A 21,147-nucleotide genomic window follows, 5' to 3' on the forward strand; every position below is an offset into this window, starting at 1 on the left:
ATTGAATTGAATTACTGTCAGCGTCCAAAGTGCGACCGAGCAGCACCAAGACAACAACGATGGTCAGGTAGTTAGGTCTCATGGTTCAAGAACCTGCTGTTCACCTCTGTAAAACAACCGTTACTTGATGTGCTCTATGTATCGCACTAAATGGCATTTGGTTGACTTTACTTACTGTTTGTGATTGTATTGGTCCGGTGGGTCTTTAGTGGTACAAGTATCTCCATTACAGTTTATGCTATGAGGGCCGGCACACACATTTTTCTTTCGACCTTGGTATAGGTGTGAAACAGTTTTTTTTTTTTTTTTTGAGAAAACCAAGTGCAAAAGCAAGTCAGCAATGTTGGCATCTTATAATCTCAGTTCAAAACAATCGTGGACATACAGCATGTTTTTCAATTGCAAAAAAATCACATAATTATTACATTCTCTATTCAGTTATTCCAAATATTTGTAAAAGACAAAATTCCAAAGCTCATTATTCAGTCATGTGGTTCATAGGATACAGGTTGTGAGCTCTTGAAATCATTACTGTTGTTGGGTGTGATGTTACTCAAAAGAGTAGATTTGAATCATGTTAATCACAGTTTTAATGTACAATGACACAAAATATTCAAGTCAAGATCACAAAAAAACTAAAACATACAAGTTGTTGACAGTTGACAAAAATTCTGGAAAAAAACATTTAGTCTGGTGAAAAATGCTGCTGCTTGTGGCCTTTCCCTTTCTTTAGCTTGGCCTGTCGCCTGATTTCATCTGTTTTCTTACCTGTATGTTAGAGGTATTTTGTGTATTATATATATATTGTTTTCTTTACGAACAAAACTAATGAAAATATCAAAATGCGACACATTAGTCCATCTATCAATGCTTTCTGACTTCTCGCCCTGTCTGTCTCTGACAGTGGACATTTTGTGAAATAAAACTTTTTTTTGGCGCAAACCAACAACAGCACCTAATACCTGTGAGTTAACTTAGTTGTCTCAATGAGTTTCATTCAATGCATTAGCTGAGCGTTAGCTTCCTGTTGCTAAAGTAAGCTGGTTAAAGACCTCCAGCGTTACCAGGGCATCACACAGAACCCCGTCGCCAGCGGAGAGGAAGCGAAAATGTCTGTTTCATTTTCTGGCCTTTGCAAGTTTAAGCCTAAATTAATGGTGAATTTATCGGGGGACTTTTTTTGGTAGTGGATTCGTACACATTTGGTGATCCGGTGACTATTAACAGCAGGACAGTGTTGCTGAAACTGACTTATAAATGCCATAATGAAAGAATAGTGTGGCTGATTTATGTTTTTAAATAGTTTTTGGACAATGGAGCTCTAGGGCACAGGAATACGATGAATCAAGTTTTGCCCTAAAAGACTTGTTAGTAGGATCAATTTGTTGTTTCTGGTCCTTTCATGGGATTTATTGATGTTCGGAAATATGTAGATATCACTAACTTTAACTGACGCAAGTCAACAGAGAGAGAAATAACTAGACTAGTTCTTTCTGTCGTCCTCTTATGTCCCTCTCCTCTGTAACCTTTTTTCTGCACCTTGGTCATTCATCCATTCATTCATCCATCGGTACATGATAAGCCCACAACATAACCAGCAGAGCCCTGACAAAGGCCATCTAGTGCAGATGTGTAATCGGAGTGAGGACACCTGTGCATGTGTGCAGGGGTTTTAAAGTATTGACCAAATGGCAAAGATGAAAAGTCGTTGGTCTGTGCTGTAGTATCCGCATGTTGTGATAAAAGAACAGTTTTTACCCCCCAAAAAATGTAGATGACTCTTTGCGTGTCCAAGATGAGTTTTCTGTATCCTGTTTTAATTGCCGTCCTGAGCCTTTCTGGGATGTGCCAGCTGGAATAGTTTCAACTGTGGTCGTATTTGTAAATGGTTATATGAGCCAAATTTACACCAACCAACATGAGAATGTGTCTGACTCCGCTTTGAAGCAAGTTAGTCCAGTGGTCTCTGGGTCTTTTAAGTCAAACGAATAGCTGCGTATTCTGAAAACTCCTGCGGCCTCCGCGACCGAGCGGCAGCCCCTGCAGGTGGCAGCTGATGGTTCAGTGCCGCATACACGACAGAACTCCCCTCCTCCACAGCATTCTTCTTTCTCTTTCTGTCCTCATTTATCTTGCCATAAAGACCACCATTATCTCTTGGTAATGTCACCTCATTGGGTTTTGAGGGCAGTGTCTTGGTAGATATCACAGATGGAGGGACGGAGGGGCTTTCCCTTGACAAGGGCTCTAGGCCGCCATGTTGGAAGGGTGGCTCGACGATGGGGATTGACACGTACTGCACAGATTCATGAAAGTATATTGCATTGAGCTGGTTGAAGGAATAAAAATAGGATGAGATAGATATAAGTTCAAAATGTATTCTTGTCTTACCTGAATTTCAGTTTGTGCCTCTTTCTTTGATTTTCCTGAATGATTGACATTTTGGTGAAATTAGTCATTGTTTGCATTCACATTGATATGTACTGCATGGCATAATTACCCCAATACTTGGCCTTTTATCTTGGAATAAGGGATTAAATTGGTTAGAAAAAAATGGCTCACCTTTACACCCTCGCATTGATATGACAGACATAACTATCACTATGATGACGAACGCCACAATCCCAGCAGCAGAGTACACGTACATCCACGGGTTTTGTTGGGTTCCAGTTGCACCATCTTCAAGAGAAAAGAAGAAGTTCAACATTAATGTGTGTTGTGTGATGGAGGCTAATGTGTTTGAAAGAATAGCAATACAAATGTTTCAGGATTCAGATTAAAGTTAAGCCATTGAGGGCAGGTGAAGAAGCCTGCAAAACACTATAAATGATCTTACTTGTGTTATTCATCCATGTAACAGTGGTTAGTTCACCACCACCTATAAAACAATATAGGGCTATTGTCTTTCAGGTTTTTTTTTACAATATGGAGATAGAAGGGGTGAAAATAAGTGAAATATTACGTCAGAAATGTGTTTGTTTTTTTAAACCTAATGTTGCACTGCACTTTTCTTATTCAGTAGCACTGTACAATGTGAACACAGGTTTCTTAGGCCAGTTCAGTCCAATATACACAAAATAAATAACTGAAAAAGTCACACTCACCATGGACAGAGACGTTGATGCTATGACCCACTTCATGTCCATAATGACAGTGATACAGACCTGAGTCGTTGCTGAGGACTTTTTGGAATTTCAAATACAAAACCCCTTCAGACTTGTTCAACTCTTTCCACTCTGTTTTAATGCGACTGCTATCGCTGACAGTGACGGGGACATTTTTTTCATCAAGTTTAAACCAGGTCACAGCATGTTGTGAATCATTGCAGAAAATAATTTTGCAGTTGATGACGAGATCTTGTCCAAGCAAGATCTCGAAGGCCGTGTTGCGGCGTACTTCAATTCCCAGGGAACAGTCCGAGTCCTCACCTGCAGGAGGCAAAATGAAAACACATGCAGATTACAAATATAGAGAATTGTATGGTATGACAAACATATTTTATGGAGAGTAAAAACTGATTTAACGCACTGGTGACCTTTGATTTTTGTGAACACAATTTGCCGTGGTTAAAGGAGCTGAAAGTGACATCACATGAAGTAGAATTGTAAGCATCTACTGTGTATATCCATGTGAATATATACTTACAGGAACAGCAGAAAAATTCATAATGATCAAATATGGACCTGCATGGTTTATTTTTTGCATGATATTCCTGTTATGGATACAGATATGGAAAAAAAGAACAATGCTGGCAGATCAGATAGTAAATAATACATGTCCTGCCCTCAGATCTCAAAAGAAATGTGTAAGGCCCCATAATGTGTCTATGATATAAACATATGAATAAAACTGCAGTCAGAGGCTGTGAACAGATTCCTTCACAGTCACGACTGTTTTCTTCAACTGGAAAATTATTTCCTCCCTTGTCTTTATCATAAGCAACATTTGGTGGGTAAATGACTCATGAGGCTAATGAGTAAGTTCTGTTATTTTGTGTCTGGCTTTTAGAAATATTTTCTGCTTCTTCCATGTTTGACAGAAAATCTCTAATTGTTTCCATTAAGCTCCCACACACATGAGAAACACCCTCCTGCTTGGGACCGAAAGTAATGTTTTTAGCATCTGAAACTATGTAAAAAAAAAAAAAAATTTCAACATTAAAATTGACCTGCTTTCAAAGAAAAGATGGGCCTTTTATATGATATGCTCAGGGCAGAATCATGGTCTGATATGATCACGATCAATAATCCTCTGATGGCCGATCTGTCAGTTACGACTTATACGCCAAACTGAGTCAAAGATGGTGTTTGGATGTAACTGTATGTCAACCATGTCCTTTTAAAATCTGAATCCTGTGTGGACTGTGTTCACTGCACTTTAAAGTTCACGGCCCTGACAGGAATCCGGCCTCTGACCCTATAGAAAGGCTTCTGGTTACAAAGTTCTCTACACTAAATGGAATAAGCCGACTTTTTCATCCAATGGCCTGATTTAAGTAGGAAGGAAATGTATCACCACACAAATACTGAGGCAGCACAATATGCAAAAAAAAAACTTACTGTCAGCATTTAGTTTGAGAACCAGCACTGCCAAGAGAGACGCATGCAGGACGGTCCGGCAGTAGTTAGGCAGCATGATGGGAACACTGAGAAAGACTCCTGTCACCTTCCAGTTGCAGACAATCCAAGTGAGAAATGTTCATCTGAGACCATCGTTATAGCTCAGACAAACTAGAGAAGCGATGATCAGTGATACTTATGCAACTACATGCTGCTTCCTCTTTCTCTCTGCTGGCCCCCTTCATACTCTTTCTCTTTCCCCTTGAAATAAGGGGCGGTGAATGTAGTGGAGGTGAGTTGAAGTCAGTGGGTGGTCTTGGTTCTGCAAATGCTGCAGGTCCGATGCAGTGAAGCATCTCCAAACACGGGGGTTCCCACGGGTTCAGGTGCTGACTCTACGCCACGATGCAGTTAGCCGTACTGATTTACTACGATCTCTCCCTCTCGCACACCTTTCATTTTCTGACTATTGTTTGAGTCTGTGCACCTTTACATCTTCTTCATTACTTCTTGGCAGTGTCAGTGTGGGTTCAGTCTTTTCTTAAGCTGACTTCCTCCCCTCTTTCCCTTCCCTTTATCTTTGCCGTCTGCATCTGCAAACTTGTGTGGCCCTGTGCACTGTAGTGTGGTTTCAGCAGAGGATATACAGTGCACAGAAGAGGTGATGGGGATGCTGTGGCCCACTTTGTTGATGTGTGTGTGTGGACTGCTTATATACTAATGATTCTTTCAGGCTCCGCCAATTTTTTCATATGAAGTTCTGATGATTTGTTTGATGCAGTACTATTTAACTTATGAAAAAGTTGTATAATGTGTTTTGTGGGTCTCGGGGGAACTTTGTAAAGTCTTAAAAAACAAACCTCATGATGTGAGGGTTCAATACAATTTGAGCTGTATTGTGATAAATGTATGATCCTGTGTGTTTGGGGCTTGACCTATAATTGAAAATAAAAGCTTGCTGCCTCCATTTTATTTTGTTTAAATATTTTGACCTATTTCATGTAATTCCCTAAAATTGTTTTCCCTTAAACTCTGGAGAAATAAGTGAAGTAAAGTGAAAGTACCAACACCTTGAAAAATACAAATTTTGAACATGCATTCAAAATAATATCCATATAAAAACACATAAGCACTAGTAAACTTCAGGTCGCCTTCAGTGTCCCACAGAAAAAGTAATAATTCTTATACCTATAACAAGTTTTGATGCCATGTGTGGGCTAACTGTGCTCCACGTTCAGTATTTTCTGTTGTGTTACGTATAAAATATCATTGATAGTAAGTAGAAGAAAAAGGAAGTAGTAAAGTACAAGTACCAAAAATATGTACTTAATAGGTCTACGTGATGTATGTTACTTTCCGCTACTTTAGTATCAGTTGTGTTGTCTACAAGTTAAAAGTAGAAACAGAATAATTGTTGTGGGCATTCGAGTAATATGACAGATGGGCTTATGTGAGATACGAAGAAAAACATCGATGTTGAGAAATAAATAAATAAATAGATAGATAAACGTTTTTATCCACAGCGCCGATGTGTAGCGTTCAGGGTCAGTGCAACTCGGAGGGAGGCGACGTCTGCGCAGTCTCCGCACGTTTACGTAACGAGGACGTAATGACGTTTCCTACGAGCCGAAAATGGCGGAGTACCTGGCGTCCATTTTCGGCACAGAGAAAGACAAGTGAGTTTTATGGAATATTTGTCGCAATAATCCCCTTAATGGTTAGTTTGGTGCAAACTATGTTTGCAGCGCTTCCTCTCCGCTGGCGACTGGGTTCTGTGTGTTGCCCTGGTAACGCTGGAGGTCTTTAACAAGCTTACTTTAGCAACAGGAAGCTAACGCTCAGCTAATGCATTGAATGAAACTCATTGAGACAACTAAGCTAACTCACAGCTATTGGGTGCTGTTGTTGGTTTGCGCCAGAAAGTTTTATTTCACAAAATGTCCGCTGTGCTTTTGATACACGCGTGAATATTAAACGCGCACCTCGGTTGGTGATAGAACAACGCAGGGAGCACGTAGCTAGGTTAGTAGAGGATGCTGTTAGCAGAGTAGCTGCCTCGCTCAGGTGGATTGTTTTGTGCAGCAGAAAGCACAATTGAGGATACGAAACAGTTCGCAAGTCACAAATAACCTCATTGAAATATGTTTATTGTGCATGCATTTCTATAATGTAGTGATTGTGTTGAGCACTAGCACCAGGAGACTTTGGTGGTCGTCTCACACATGGTGCTCTGGTGGCCACCAAGTGCTGCTGTACTTAAAGCTGCAGAGGTTTCAAATGTTAACACGTTTCCTTCTTTTCAAGGGTCAATTGTTCCTTCTATTTTAAAATCGGAGCTTGCAGACATGGGGACCGCTGCTCGAGATTGCACAACAAACCAACCTTCAGCCAGGTGAGGATCCCATCATAGCTGTTCTGCCAAATCTATGACCTGAATCCTGCTAGATTGACATCGAGTACTAACCCCGCCCTACACAGTGTACACACAGTGTACACACTTGCTGCCAACCAGGCCAGTTTACAGACTAGTATACCTTTAGGAGGGTGTCATGGTACGGTGAGCTTTAACCTCAAATGCACTTTAGCTTACCGGACATGTCATAATCCATTGTCTTTTCTTCTTCAGATCCTTGGCAAAGAAGGTTCTTGTGCCTGCATGACTGTCATAAGATGTAAACACGCTGAAATAGAAGTTGATGAAATCAGAAATGGCACGAACAACACTAACCCTTATGACCAATTGTGTATTTTCTTTCCTCTGCAGACCATCTTGATTCAGAACATCTACCGTAATCCCCAGAACAGTGCACAGACCGCTGACGCTTCCCGCTGTAAGTACAAAGAAATCCCCATCCTCCTCTGTTTCTTAAATGTGGTGTTCACGTATAAAAAAAACAGATGTGAGGTGCTGCTTTAGCCCTGTTTCACTTGGGGAACTTTTACCAATAAACAAGCGCAAAAAACACGTTCACATGTCGTCACCTTCGCATGACTTGCGGTGCGAGTCGGGTCCACAATTATCAAGCGTGGCACCAAAACGCAAACCAAACCAAACCGTTCTCATAGATGATGAGATGATGGTACTTAGAAGAGTCTGTGTTATGTTAAGATATTGAGTCCAGTGTAGTAGAGCTGAAGCAGAACTTTTCATACAGGTAGGTGTGCAATGGAGTGAGAAGGCCTTCGGGGGTTTTTAGATTTTGTTTATCTGTTTTTCTTTGGTCCCTGTTTTCTTACTATCCTGTGAATTTAAAAATATTTGAATATTCCCGCCTTTGATATAAGTGTTTCGTATGACACACCAAAATCCTCTATTAGCACTCCGTGATGATATTATGAAAAACAACAGGCACTTGTTGACTGTTTTTAAAGTAAATTTCCCTGTTATTGTAGCTTTGGTCCTTTAGTCTCAATGAAGTTGTCATATAACGCATGAATTCACAAAGCTGAATAGGAGAGACAAAAGTGACAGGTTGTAAACAGACATATAATCATGTATTATATTTTTATACTAATACTAAAAAAACAAGTTTTGACTTGCTCCATCAATCACATGTTTACTGGGCCAAGGAAATTATAGCTAGACAATGAAGCAGAGCCTATTTTCCGCCAAGTCCCTGCTTTATTAAAACAGAACTAAAAAGTAGGGCAACAAACATCCCAGCATCTTTTGAAACGGTCTACAAAAACAGTGAGGGGGTTGCAATGAGCGGTTAAATCTGAGATTGCCTGTGAATGCAGCTTTATCCGTCCATTAATTAGCTGGAGTTTAGTGCAATTTCCTGACAGAAAAATATCTAATCACGTTTTTTTTTCCCTCCCCAGCTCTATATTTGGTTGGATTTATATCACAGAAGTTTACGTTTTGTATTTCAGACCATTTCCCTCTTGAACATTTACCTTCATAACCTTCAAAACTCTGCCCAGTCTGCTGATGGTTTACACTGTAAGTTCTCCCTTCATCTGCAGGACCCTCCAGCACTGACCACTTGATTTACTGTGTCACACTTCCCCACACAAATCTGGTTTAGTGTAGGAATATGTGCTCTTGAGACATCTAATGCGTCACACGATTTCCTGCACTTAGAGTAAACTGGCCTCATGCTGTTTTGCATGGCTTCCTGGCCTCACTCAGTTCTACCTGAGGCTGAGGATGTGGTGCAGTAATGTGCACCGATCAGCTCTGGGTTCAGATCCTTCTTCTGAAACCTTCTGTGGAACAGATGTGATAGACTTCACAAGCTATAATTAACTTACTGTTGTTTCCTTTGTATTTAACAGTTTCACATTGAATGACTCAGATTTGTGGAAGCAGCTTTCTACTAGTACTGTCTTCAACTACAACTACCCTCTCATGTAATAGTTAACCTAAAACCCGTGTGGTATTGCATCATGGCCCCTCTGTACGTGGTTACACAAACACCTATGTAAAAATGGCAAATGTTATTGTGAATTAAAACTCTACCTAACCAGGAGAAGACTACGAGGGGTTAGCTCTAGGTTTTACTTTGCTTCGGCAAAGTAGGTCAAATAGAATTCAAATAGAGTGCAACTATAATAGCAAGAAGCATCATGCTATGTTGCTGCAGTTAATTTTGTCCATTCAAACTATTACAAAGTCAATTTGAACATTTTCTCCCAACAATTGTCTAGCTTTGCCTTGACTGTCCCCCTATCTATTTTTTTTAGGTGCCGTCAGCGATGTGGAAATGCAGGAGCACTATGATGAGTTCTTTGAGGTGAGCGACCTTTTGTGCTTGTTACTTCATTCCACGTGTTGCAGGACATGACATCACATTTGTTCTATCTGCCTTTTTTTCTTTTTCTTTTTTAAAACACATTGCTGCTGCAAGGCGCAAAATGACATCGTCCAAACATGTCCAGCTTTTGCTGATGCAAAAATCCTGCAAATATCTACACAGCAAGAATTTACATGAGCTATAAAAACACGTGACCTCGTGGAAAATTTTGAATTCAATAAATTATGTTGTGTGTGATAGTATTTAGTGTGACATAGTTTACAGGTTTTAATGAACAGTGTTGGAAGTCCAACCAAACTTTTTTTAAATATGGTAATAATGCCATTTGATGTCATCACGATCATCATCCTTAAAATGGCAGACAGGCATCATTCGTGGTCATGACTATCGTCCCAGATAATGTGGATACCTTGTAAAACGCATTTTTGAAATATGCAAGACATCATTTTCCAACTGCTTCACAACGTCATCAATATAAACTTTACATTATCTCTCTAGCACTATCAATTGTGGACAGTTCTGGGGGGGGGGGGGGGGGGGGGGGGGGGGGGGAGAAGCTTTTCAGCCCATATTTTGTTGATCTTGACCTTTGATCGATCAGCTCAGATGGTTAATCATTTGTAAATACCCTCCAAAGAAATTTTCCAGAGTTTGTTGAAAATCCGCGTTGTTCTGTACACGCATAGAGACGCGGGGTGAAAACATTATTTCAAGATAATCTCAGGAAAACAAGATATTCAATGTGTTGTCGGGGAAGATTTGGTTGACGTACGACCTTTTAAAAATATATACACTGTCTAATATATGTTGACGTGAAGCTGTTGCACATGATTAAAATTTTGTTGTTTGCCAAACATGACATCTACAGGGTTTACTCCCCGGGGAAACTGGTCAGCTGCAATGGTTGACTGGGTTTATCTTTTCTAGTTTTAACGTGAAATAAAAGTTAAAGGTTGAGAAGCTGTTGGACCGTTTCATCGTGCTTTTTTCTCCTATTTTCCACTCAGGAGGTTTTCACAGAGATGGAGGAGAAGTACGGCGAGGTGGAGGAGATGAACGTGTGCGATAACCTGGGCGACCACCTTGTCGGCAACGTCTATGTTAAGGTTGGTGTTGGATCAAAATAATTTCCGCATTTTCCATTGCGCAGCTGATTTGACAGATTTTTTTTTTTTTTTCTGTAGATGCCTTGCCACAAAGCTGTGTATATTGTCGAGTTATTCCCTAAGTACGTGTAACCTGTGTGTCTAGTTTCGTCGTGAGGAGGATGCAGAGAAAGCAGTCATGGACCTTAACAACCGCTGGTTCAATGCTCAACCCATCCACGCAGAGCTCTCCCCCGTCACTGACTTCAGGGAAGCTTGCTGCCGCCAGTATGAAATGGGGTGAGTAACAGCAGGAAAAAAGTGTCTGAGCGTAGCCCTCACTCCATTTTAAGGTTAAAAACACCTGGCACTGTGGCACTGTCGCAATTTCTTCCAAATACAAAGATAAACTTTGTTGTTTGGATCAGGGTTTGTATGCTCTGCCAGGGAGGACAAACTCTGGCAGGGGGAAGATTGCGTTTTCCTTGTTTGGTGTGTTCTTGTTCAGGATGTATAATTAGAATTAATAGACAACTTGTCCTTGTGGCACCACCTTACCAAATACTTGCCCAGCAAATTCTAAAGCGTGACGCACTGTTTTCCTACAGAGAGTGCACCCGGGGCGGTTTCTGCAACTTCATGCACCTGAAACCCATATCACGGGAACTTCGAAGGGAGTTGTACGGCCGCCGCAGGAAAAGGTGCACAAATGTCCAAAGTGAGCCATTTCAACCTGAAGTTAAGTTAGAAAACTTGTAAACGATTGCTTTTCTTTCCTCCCACCAGGCACCGCTCTGGTTCGCGTTCAAGGGAACGACGTTCCCGCTCCAGGGATCGACGGCGGGACCGCGAACGGCCGAGGAGGTCGAGGGATCGTGAGCGCTCTGGACGATTCTAAACCAAGCCAAGACTGTACTAGACTGTACCCCAGCAGTGATGACAAAGTTATTTTCTTTTCGGTGAATCTTTTCTTTTATTCCCTTTTTTTAAGAAGAGCTTATGTTGCTTTCTCAATAAAAACAGATTTGTAACTCTGCGCTGTCCCTGCTTGCTTAAAAAGAACAAACTTATTTATTTTTTCTTCTTCTTCATGTATTCAATGTATTAGTTGGTGTGACTTAACCAACATAAGGAAGAGGAGTCATTTATCACGAGACTCGAGTGGCTCAATATAAACTCGTTGAACTTGAACAAGTGTTAGAATTACATTTTCACACCAAAGGAGGCCACAGTGACTTGATGTCCTGTACAAATGTGCAACTAATCAAAATGATAAATTACATAAGTAAGGGAAGCTATCAATTATATATTTCTGTGTATAGTTCCAAAATTCAAAGATAACCATCGGTGACATGACAGCTGGGGGGATTGTTTAAAAGGAAACAAAAATATATATTCATGTAAAACTTATTGAGATCGCCCCAACCCAGCCATGTGTTGACGGATTTATGAACAGGTCGGTCAGGACGTTCCGCACATGAGAACCTCTCAAGATGTCACGTGCATGCCAAGGGTGTTTGGTCAATAAAAGTTAAACAGATGGCACCGGGCAGCTCCCGAACCCCGGGTCGAGAACCCTCCGCTCTGGCTGGCGGTGGGCTCCATACAGACGCCCTCGCCGCAGCCAATAGGGAGGGCGCGCTGATATCGTACCCACGCCCCGCCCCACTCCGGTCCACGTGTGCCGTCACGAAAACCACCGCCTTTGTGGGGACGTGCTCACTCTGCTGCGTCGGACCGGGGTCGCCGCGTGCGTCGTTCCCTTTTTTGTTATTTATTTTGTCAACAGAGGTGGGTTTTTTTCTTTGGACACATCATTGTCATCAGGTGAGCGGGAAAAGGCGACGAGGGGGAGAGTTGCGTGACAAAAATGCGCAAATCATCCACGAAAACTCGCGGTTTTTGATGTTTGGTGCCCGAGCGCCTCTCCGCAGATGCTTTTATGATGCAACATTGCCAGTGCGGATGATTCGTCATCTAGTTCCCGATGTGGTTCTGTTTCAGCGTATTTGTCGGTGACAATATCATCATTATGTCGAAAATTTCATAAATTCTTCTGGTCACTTTACCTGAATCGTTTCATCGTTTTATTCTCTCAGTTTATTCTGTCACGTTTTTCCTCTGATTCTTTTCTATCAGGCGTCGAGGCAGTTGAGGGGGTCCGTTCCAATTTTGAAAAAACTTGTAAAGCTGTTTTTTGTAAAAACAAACAAACAACTGTTTTACAAAAACTTGTAAAACTGGAGCTCCTTGGGTCACCAGCTGGTCACCAGCTGCTGATGTAGTCAAAGAAACCCAACAGTCTCACAGTTGATGCTGAGTCATTGTAGTTGTTTTTTGTTTGTTTGTAATAAGTAAAACAAAATTAATGAATATAGAGGTTAATGGTCAAAATAATGAATTATCCTGTTTTTCAATTGATCAACCGATAATTGAATCAGGAGCTGCATCAATTAATCAACTACAAAACTAATTGCACTAATTTCAACTAATCGGTTGAAGTAGTTTTTATGGGGGAAAGGGTCATAATTCTGTAATTTGCAGTGTCTTAATTGTGAATATTTCCTGGTTCATTTGCTTTCAGGAAACTGAATATCTTTGGTTTGGGGACAAAACATCATCTCTTGGTTTTGAGAAACACCAGACCAATTTTTTCCACCACTCTATGGACCGAACAACAAATCCATTAATTGAGAAAATAATCGACCGATTAATGGAGAAGGCAAATGACAACATCAATGGTCTGACTTCGTTATCTGCATGCAAGTTTAAAGATCATCATCATTTGTCCCCATAGGTTGTTGATTTTCAGGTGTTTGCACTTTGCCACATTCCTGCTGTTCACATTTGGCCCACCATTTGTCATGGCTGAGTGGATATCTATAGTTTGCTCTTCCTGTGTGGTGGTGGGCAGCTGATAGAGCAGTCATCTGAGGCCACATTTTTGTAACTGGGGATTTAAAAAGAAAAAGAAACAATAGAAAATCTGCCCAGTAATTGTAATACTTTGAGAACAATGAACATACCCAAGGAGATTTGAAATGCCACAACATAAGCAGATAACCAAGTCTGATATGGTAAAAATATTACCAGGGATTTTTCATTAGATTGGGTTTAATGCTGCCAGGCTTTGGATCAGGTGATTTCTTTATTTGGTCGGGTAGGTACTCGAGGACTAGATTCTTGGCTCAAGTGTGGCAAAGTAAAGAAATGGAAGTTCTTTCTTGTTAAATCCTCTTGCAAGTCTTTTGTGCCGTTCAGCCTGGGCTCAGGCGCCGCATGTGCTTTTCCCAGAGAGGATCAAGTTGCCACGTTGAACCCTGAAAGGCCACCGCATATCACAGACTCTTTCCCACATTTATAGTGTGTATCCCGTGCAACCTGAATTAGCAATGTGACTAGTGCGGCCCCCTCGGAGATCTGACACCAAGAATTTAATTTGGGCAGGAAAGGAGAAACACTTACTATTGACAGCAGTTGGTGACCTAGTGGGGCCACATCTAGAACACTGAAAACCCACCTCAGCTGATACATATAGTGCAAGAGAAAACATTTTTCTGTTTGGAGTCATGGTGTGAAGCTTTCTTAGGGGGATTCGTTGTTAACTGAACATTTAAATGACAAGTGTGTAAGTAACTAGCAGCATATGAAGCATTTCAAGTTTTCTCTCCCGACAGCTGTTTGTTTTATTGGGTGGACATGTCAGAACTCATGGTGGCAACAACAAGAGTCATCTTGTGTTGACTTGTCTGTGTGAACATGTCTGAACTCACAGCAGAGTCCAATAAAAGGGACGGGGGGATACAAGCTTAACAGCTGGCCCCTGTGTGCGCTGTGTATTAGTGAAGGTTCAGAGAAACCGAATGCACGTATTAACAAGTTAAACAGAGATGGTGGTGGACTATAGGATGGAAGGCATCAGTTGAAGTTTCCAGACATTTGTGTTCTCTCATCCGGAGAAGTTCCGAAAAAATGTCCTGTCTTCAATGCATGTCTGAAAGCAGCTTCGCTTTACTTATGTTTACTCTACTTCACCTCTTTGGAAAAACTCCCGACTAGTAATATTCATCACCCAACAGCGCTGCTGACCTCCAGTTTAGGATAATGTTTAACATTTAGTTCAACAACTGTGACTTTTACAGCATTTTATGGCTGATAGTAGCTTCATGATTAACACAGATAATCTGAGGTGGATGTACACAAATACATTTTCCTATCTTTTTTGTTGTGCCTCGAGAAACGTGACTTCCTAAAAGGGAGGGATTGCTCTTTTCTGTACAGTGAGGGAATAATGAAATGGCAACTAAAGCCATAAAGTGAGCCGGTCCCCTCTTTTCTCACATGTTTGTGATGATAACAAAATTATGCCAGACCAGACCAGTATGTCATTGTCAGAGGTGTTGAGGGGATCAGCCAAATGGAACATTGTATCGTAAATTAGCCTGTGCTTTATTTTTTTATTGAGTTGTATTCATTTTTTGTTGACACTTGATTAGCCCAGCCCACAACTCATCGTTTTTTGGCTAGCCGTTATGTCAGTAGTAGTAGTAGTAGTAGTACTAGTAGTTGTAGTATTGGTATGACATATCTCATTGTATATTGTACTTTTGTTCTTTACTCTGAATTTCCGCTACTTTCAACATCTTTCACTTCAGATGGTATCGCACTTTCACTCCTGCACATGAAGGAACCCATCAGACACTGTCAAAAAAAGGAAGAAGTTAAAAGGTTTCAGAAACTGTGGACAGACTGAAGCAGAGCAATCTTTTCTATATTGAAAATCGATTCACAGATAATAACATAACCCCGTTTCCTCTGTGTTTTCCAGGGTAAGCCATGCCTTCAGTTCCCTCATCCAAAGAGGCTGCCGTCATGGGCCCCGTGTGCCCTCACGCCGCCAAGCTGCACAGCCACACCAACGGAGACGCCAAGCTCCGCGAGGGATTGTTCCCGCTGAATGGGGTCGACAAGACGGCAACGGTGTCAGACGCCAGGGAGGCGCACCAAACCAGTCAGATCAACACAAAGATCGCTTCTCCGGAGAGGAAATGGATCCGGCCTGACCTTCCCAGCCGCTGCAAATGGAGCCTGGGAGCGTCGAACGCCAACTCTCCTCACACGCAAGTTCCAAGGTCAGTCTGATGTCGAGTTTTCACATGACACATTTGGATTTGAACTAAAAAAAATTAGCTTGACCAAAGACACAATTCTTTGTGACTGAAATTTAGCTTTGTGTACATAGCGAACTCATAAATAAATGCATCACTTTCTCCTCCCAGAACTGTCGCTCCCGCCATCCTTCCAAACATCCTGCACAGGATTGGTGACACTCCCTTGGTTTGCATCAACAAAATCCCCAAAGCGTTTGGACTCAAATGTGAATTATGTGAGTCACCCAGCACTCAAGCTAAGAAACATTCACAAACAATGCCCAAGGTGTGCCCTTGTGTGACATTTGACTCATTGACACGTGGCACATTTCATGTGCTTAAGCTCAGAATTTGTTCCTTTTTTTTGACTTATCAAGGGATTTCATCATTTCATCTTCCTGAGCCATCTCTCATCAAAATGTTTTTGTTTTTTTAATGCAACCCTGCAACAAACATTCCTCTCGTGTATTTCTCAGTGGCCAAGTGTGAGTTCTTCAATGCTGGCGGCAGCGTCAAGGACAGGATCAGCCTGCGGATGGTGGAGGACGCCGAGAAAGCCGGGCTCCTCAAGCCTGGAGACACCATTATCGAGCCCACCTCTGGAAACACCGGTAATAAACCACATGTGCTGGTACTCACAAATGTATGTGTTGCTATAAGGAATGTTCTTTAAAGGTCAACCTGTTGAGCATCAGTGTTGTACAACGTTCTCATTTGTGTGTGTTTGTAGGTATTGGATTGGCCCTGGCTGCAGCAGTGAAAGGCTACCGCTGCATAATAGTCATGCCGGAGAAAATGAGCATGGAGAAGGTGAGTTATCTGTCAAATATAAACTATCACTACCAAGTCCCTGCTAGTTGCAGATCCTTGGTTGCTATTGACTATGGTGAATGAAGGTAAACCACCTCTCTGAATCTGCAGCATTCAAGGAGTAAAAATGGTTTGCGGAATCATTTAAGTCACAAAAATTCTTATTTTTTTATGTAAATTATCCTATACACACTTGAAAGGGACTTGAAATAAAAATGATTGTTCGGTTCTTTCTGCACAGGTGGATGTCTTGAGAGCTCTCGGAGCAGAGATTGTCCGCACGCCCACCAGCGCCCGCTTCGATTCGCCAGAGTCTCACGTGGGCGTTGCCTGGCGCCTCAAGAACGAGATCCCCGACTCCCACATCCTGGACCAGTACCGTAACCCGAGCAACCCACTGGCCCACTATGACACCACAGCTGAAGAGATCCTGGAGCAGTGCGACGGTACGAAGATCTTTTAACCAAAACACTTAACAAGATCCTTTGACGTGGCTAGATTTGCCCTTGGTGTGAAAATCTATAAAACAATCAAAACTTGTCCCCTCACAACAGGTAAAGTGGACATGCTGGTGGCAGGAGCAGGCACAGGGGGGACGATCACAGGCATCGCCCGCAAACTGAAGGAGAAATGCCCCAACATCAAAGTAAGTTAATAGAAGAGTGTTTTTTCTAAGATTTTGTCTCTGAGTCTGAAAGTAGCAAAGGCTGTCGTAATCATTTTCAGACTCTTTCCAGCCATGGCTGAGACTAAGTGGAACAGTCTGCTGAGCCCCTCATTATTTCTAAATTGTGTGCAGATTGTTTGCGTTGACCCAGAAGGCTCTATCTTGGCTGAGCCTGAAGAGCTTAACAAGACTGATAAGACCATGTACGAGGTAGAGGGCATCGGGTACGACTTCATCCCCACTGTGCTGGACAGATCCGTGAGTTCCAGGGACTTCTTTTCCCTTTCCTCCCTTTTTATTACGCTTAGCTGACTCAAAACCACTTATTTTAAATGGGGCCAAAGCACAGACTGGTGTGAGGGACCCTTTTCTGCAAAGAATTACTATTTTTGGTGGTGAATGCTGGAAGCATTCATTTTGGTGTGATATAACGCTAAACTGTAATGGATTTCTGGTTTTGTTGGACGATATTTCCGTGGCGGCATTGGGAAAAATAATTTAAGATTATTTGTTGGGGCTTTTTCCACCTTTAATTTGTCAGGACGACAAGGTGAGAAGGGGGGAAGACATGCAGGAAATCGTGACAGGTTGGATTTGAACCCTGGACCTCTGCGTTGAGGCATAAACTTCAAAGTATACGTGTGCCTGCGTTACCCACTGAGCCACTCTGGCATTTGCAAAATTTGATGTTTAGATCTGACATCTTTGATCAGAGTCGGCCTGAAGGCAACCAAATGTCAATTTCCAGGGACAGTAATAGTGCCACCTACTGGCAACTGGAAATTACACGTTTTCATTGTTTTCTTTATTTCTCCTAGCGGGTTGACCACTTCAAAACTGCTGCTGTAATGTGTTTTTTTCGCTTTTCTCCCAGGTGATTGATACCTGGTACAAGTCCAATGATGAGGAATCCTTCAACATGTCTCGTATGCTGATAAGAGACGAGGGCCTGCTCTGCGGTGAGTTCGTGCCAATGCCGGAACGCATTTGTGTGAAGTGATGAAGTCAGACATTTTTATTTTTTTCAGTTTGAGTTTAAAGCCGGCTCATCGGTCTGCTCTTTTCTTCAACAGGAGGCAGCTCTGGAACGGCCATGGCAGCAGCGGTGAATGTCGCCAAAGAGCTGAAGGAGGGCCAACGCTGTGTGGTCATCCTGCCTGACTCCATCCGTAACTACATGTGAGAATCCCACACGTCCAATAACCAGATGATATATTATTTAATGTGAAACAGCTCAATCTTGTTGTTCGACTGGAGTAGTAATTACTGACATTCATTCAAACTTTTCAAAGATTAAAGCAGCAACAATGACAAAATGGCACCAGAATCCAGAGGGTCACTTTACCTTAGCTTGGCCCTCTCATGCTTGCAAATATGTTGATTTTGTTTCGATTCTTTGTGTAAATACTAATGCAGCTCCTATGTCTCACCCTCAAGGTCTAAATTCCTGAATGACAAGTGGATGGTAGAGAAAGGCTTCCTGAGGGAGGAGGACCTCATGGTGAAGAAGCCATGGTATGTGGAATTAAAGGGTATTTTCTCCTTGTGTAGATTTCCTGTGTCATTGTGTGAAATGCGTACTCTCTGTATGTCAGGTGGTGGAACTTGAGGCTGCATGGTTTGAACCTGTCGGCCCCTCTCACTGTGCTGCCAACCGTCAGCTGTCAGAAGACCATAAAAATCCTCAAGGAGAAGGGTTTCGACCAGGCGCCCGTAGTGGATGAGGCTGGGTGAGTGTTCTGGGCACATCTGGAGCCTTTTTTTTCCTTTGTGTTGTATCCCACTACCACTCAGCTCCTTCTCGTTCACTGCAAAAGGTTTAACTTCAACCCCTGTGTGTGTCTTTGTGTGTGTGTCTTTGTGTGTGTGCGAAGGTTAATCCTGGGTATGGTGACTTTGGGGAATATGTTGGCCTCGATTCTGGCGGGGAAGATCAAGGTGTCAGACCCAGTCAGCAAAGTGCTCTACAAGCAGTTCAAACAGGCCAGTCCATAAATGAAACATCCCTGTTCATGGTTGTTGTATTTAGGGGAATTCATTGTTCGTTCTGAAAATGTTGATGAAACAGATGTTGGGTAATTAAAGCAGTACCTATGACTCAGTAGACTCAGATTTTACTTTCTGCTAAAAATGTTAATTTCTTTTTGTGTCTTTGGTACATTTTCACATTATCAGATAGATAATACCCCCTATGTGCATATCCTACTTGGATATTTTTTGACACATTCTCTCATTTTCATTCACAGATCCGACTGATTGATAACTTGGGAAAGCTTTCCCGGATTCTGGAAACTGACCATTTTGCCCTGGTGGTTCATGAACAGATCCAATGTGAGTACAGCAACATTTTCGCCAACATGCGCACACACACAAATACAGATGTTTTTTATTTATCTTGTTTTCTTTCCTGTTCAGCTCAAAAATCTGTTTAGTCAGAATTTTGGCGCCCCCCAGTGGAGAAAATGGAAGCTAAATGGGATTTGGACAATAGCAGGCAGAAATATTCTGAAAAACATCATAAAAATATTACATAGACAGAAATATAACTCAGAATGAATGCTACGTTGCTCCATAGTTGTTGAAAAAAGGCAACTGCTCGCTAAGAATTTCCTCACACCAGCAAAAAGTGGAAAAATGCCAATGTTGTTTACAATTTCTTGTGGCCAAAACATGTTTTTCCTCTGCCAAGGAGGTTCTGTTTTCATTGTTGTCCATTTGTAGGTTGGTTGTCAGATTATCAACAGGATTTCGTAAAAACTGCAAAATGCTTTTTTCACGAGACTTGGTGGAAGAATGGAACATGGGCAAAGAAGAACCCATTAAATTTAGGTGTTTAACATTTCGAAAAAAAGGTCATTCTTTTTATATTTTCAACGATTTCCTCAGGAATAATGCATGGATCTTGATAGGGGGAAAAATCAGGCACATATAGGGGACTGTTATCTGTGAGTGTGCAATTTGGTGTGAATGCAAATAAAAAAAGCTGCTACAGAATTTGATTGTAGTTTTAAATAGACTATTTCCAGTTGCATAAGCTGTCCGCATTGGAATCATACAGTTCAGTCTCTTCAGAGTCCTTCTATAGAATTAGTCCCAGGGAGCTCTGCTTCCTACATACAGCCAGGCATTTTTCATCGGGATTGTATAATTACATAATAATAACATACAACCAACTCTGTTGTCGAAAATAACGTGTCAATATCCTTCTCCCTTCCCTTTTGTTCTTCCACCAGACTTGACTGACGGCACTCCCAGTCTGAAGCAGATGGTTTTCGGGGTGGTGACGGCCGTTGACCTGCTCAACTTCGTCACAGGGCACGAAAGGAGAGAGCGAGCCCTGTCAGAGTCGACTGACGAGATGTGATTGACACACACTTGTATTTTTCATACAGTAACATAACAAACACGATGAAAAAGTTTAGTAGATGTGTTTTAATTGAGGTAAGCTTTTTTTCCCACTTTGAAAAATGAGTTTCCTTAATTAATATTTGAACTTCAGTCTTACAATACAATATGCAAAATATGTTTGCCATTTTGTGATGGTACTTACTTGAGGCATTTGATTATTGCTTATTATATCTGCTTGTAGTAATCCAAGCAATCTGTTGTAAGTTCATAACTTGTAGAAAGCTTTTTGTTTTGTATCAGCTTCTTGAAAAGAGTCCTCCTTTTCTGTCTACTTGTTGTAATAGTAAATGATTGTCTACCAATCAAACATCAGAAAAAGGATAATAGTTTAAAGGCCACCTCCATCTCAATAATATAGATGAGACAGTTGCTGTATATAAGCATGTGTTTTCTGCATATGTGCTGCTCTTTCATTTGAGGACGTGTACGCAAAAAGAAATGCATGTAGGGACTGTTTAATCTTAGCTGTCTATGAGAATCATTTTTTTATTGCATCATTTTTCTTCATGAATATGTATGATTAAATAAAATTTAAAGAGTCTGAAAACTGTCTTCCCAGTTATTGTAAAGAGAATATTGCAATAACAGTAATTAAGGCATATTTAAAACTGAAGAGCAAGGATATAAATTAAAGTCCTATTGTATGTGGTATATATGTAGGGAATATGAAATATATGAAAGTATAAAGGGACATTTAGCGTCATAATT

General features: G+C 41.4%; 3 protein-coding genes across 8 annotated transcripts; 2 read left to right on the forward strand and 1 right to left on the reverse strand.

The window, feature by feature from the left end:
• Window positions 1–338: 338 nt before the first annotated feature.
• Window positions 339–5,170, reverse strand: LOC118309916. Of its 2 annotated transcripts, XM_035632565.2 has the most exons (6): window positions 4,560–5,170; window positions 3,105–3,428; window positions 2,837–2,878; window positions 2,563–2,679; window positions 2,392–2,426; window positions 339–2,296 (listed from the first exon to the last, which is right to left on the reverse strand). In XM_035632565.2, the coding sequence occupies exons 1-6, from the start codon at window positions 4,633–4,635 to the stop codon at window positions 1,976–1,978; spliced, it is 915 nt and encodes a 304-aa protein (XP_035488458.1). In that variant the 5' UTR covers window positions 4,636–5,170; the 3' UTR covers window positions 339–1,975. The 2 variants fall into 2 exon arrangements, with proteins under 2 accessions (XP_035488458.1, XP_035488466.1); XM_035632573.2 differs by lacking the exon at window positions 2,837–2,878 and having other exon boundaries at window positions 4,560–5,162.
• Window positions 5,171–6,094: 924 nt separating this feature from the next.
• Window positions 6,095–11,440, forward strand: LOC118309927 (splicing factor U2AF 35 kDa subunit). Of its 4 annotated transcripts, XM_035632614.2 has the most exons (9): window positions 6,864–6,951; window positions 7,186–7,231; window positions 7,324–7,390; window positions 8,436–8,505; window positions 9,249–9,298; window positions 10,327–10,425; window positions 10,571–10,704; window positions 11,013–11,105; window positions 11,191–11,440. In XM_035632614.2, the coding sequence occupies exons 5-9, from the start codon at window positions 9,269–9,271 to the stop codon at window positions 11,300–11,302; spliced, it is 468 nt and encodes a 155-aa protein (XP_035488507.1). In that variant the 5' UTR covers window positions 6,864–6,951; window positions 7,186–7,231; window positions 7,324–7,390; window positions 8,436–8,505; window positions 9,249–9,268; the 3' UTR covers window positions 11,303–11,440. The 4 variants fall into 4 exon arrangements, with proteins under 4 accessions (XP_035488479.1, XP_035488507.1, XP_035488490.1 ...); XM_035632586.2 differs by lacking the exons at window positions 7,186–7,231; window positions 8,436–8,505 and adding an exon at window positions 6,095–6,235; XM_035632597.2 differs by lacking the exon at window positions 8,436–8,505.
• A 619-nt stretch (window positions 11,441–12,059) lies between these two features.
• cbsa (cystathionine beta-synthase a) lies at window positions 12,060–20,986 on the forward strand. 2 transcript variants are annotated; one of them, XM_035635048.2, is made up of 15 exons: window positions 12,060–12,195; window positions 15,233–15,536; window positions 15,684–15,790; window positions 16,031–16,165; window positions 16,285–16,364; window positions 16,606–16,810; window positions 16,919–17,010; window positions 17,164–17,289; window positions 17,906–17,990; window positions 18,105–18,210; window positions 18,469–18,546; window positions 18,627–18,761; window positions 18,906–19,014; window positions 19,278–19,362; window positions 20,265–20,986. In XM_035635048.2, exons 2-15 carry the CDS (start codon window positions 15,241–15,243, stop codon window positions 20,393–20,395), a joined length of 1,770 nt encoding a protein of 589 aa, XP_035490941.1. In that variant the 5' UTR covers window positions 12,060–12,195; window positions 15,233–15,240; the 3' UTR covers window positions 20,396–20,986. The 2 variants fall into 2 exon arrangements, with proteins under 2 accessions (XP_035490941.1, XP_035490932.1); XM_035635039.2 differs by having other exon boundaries at window positions 12,075–12,231.
• The last annotated feature ends 161 nt before the right edge of the window (window positions 20,987–21,147 follow it).

Source organism: Scophthalmus maximus, chromosome 1, assembly GCF_022379125.1.
Source record: "Scophthalmus maximus strain ysfricsl-2021 chromosome 1, ASM2237912v1, whole genome shotgun sequence".
Taxonomy (NCBI): Eukaryota; Metazoa; Chordata; class Actinopteri; order Pleuronectiformes; family Scophthalmidae; genus Scophthalmus; species Scophthalmus maximus.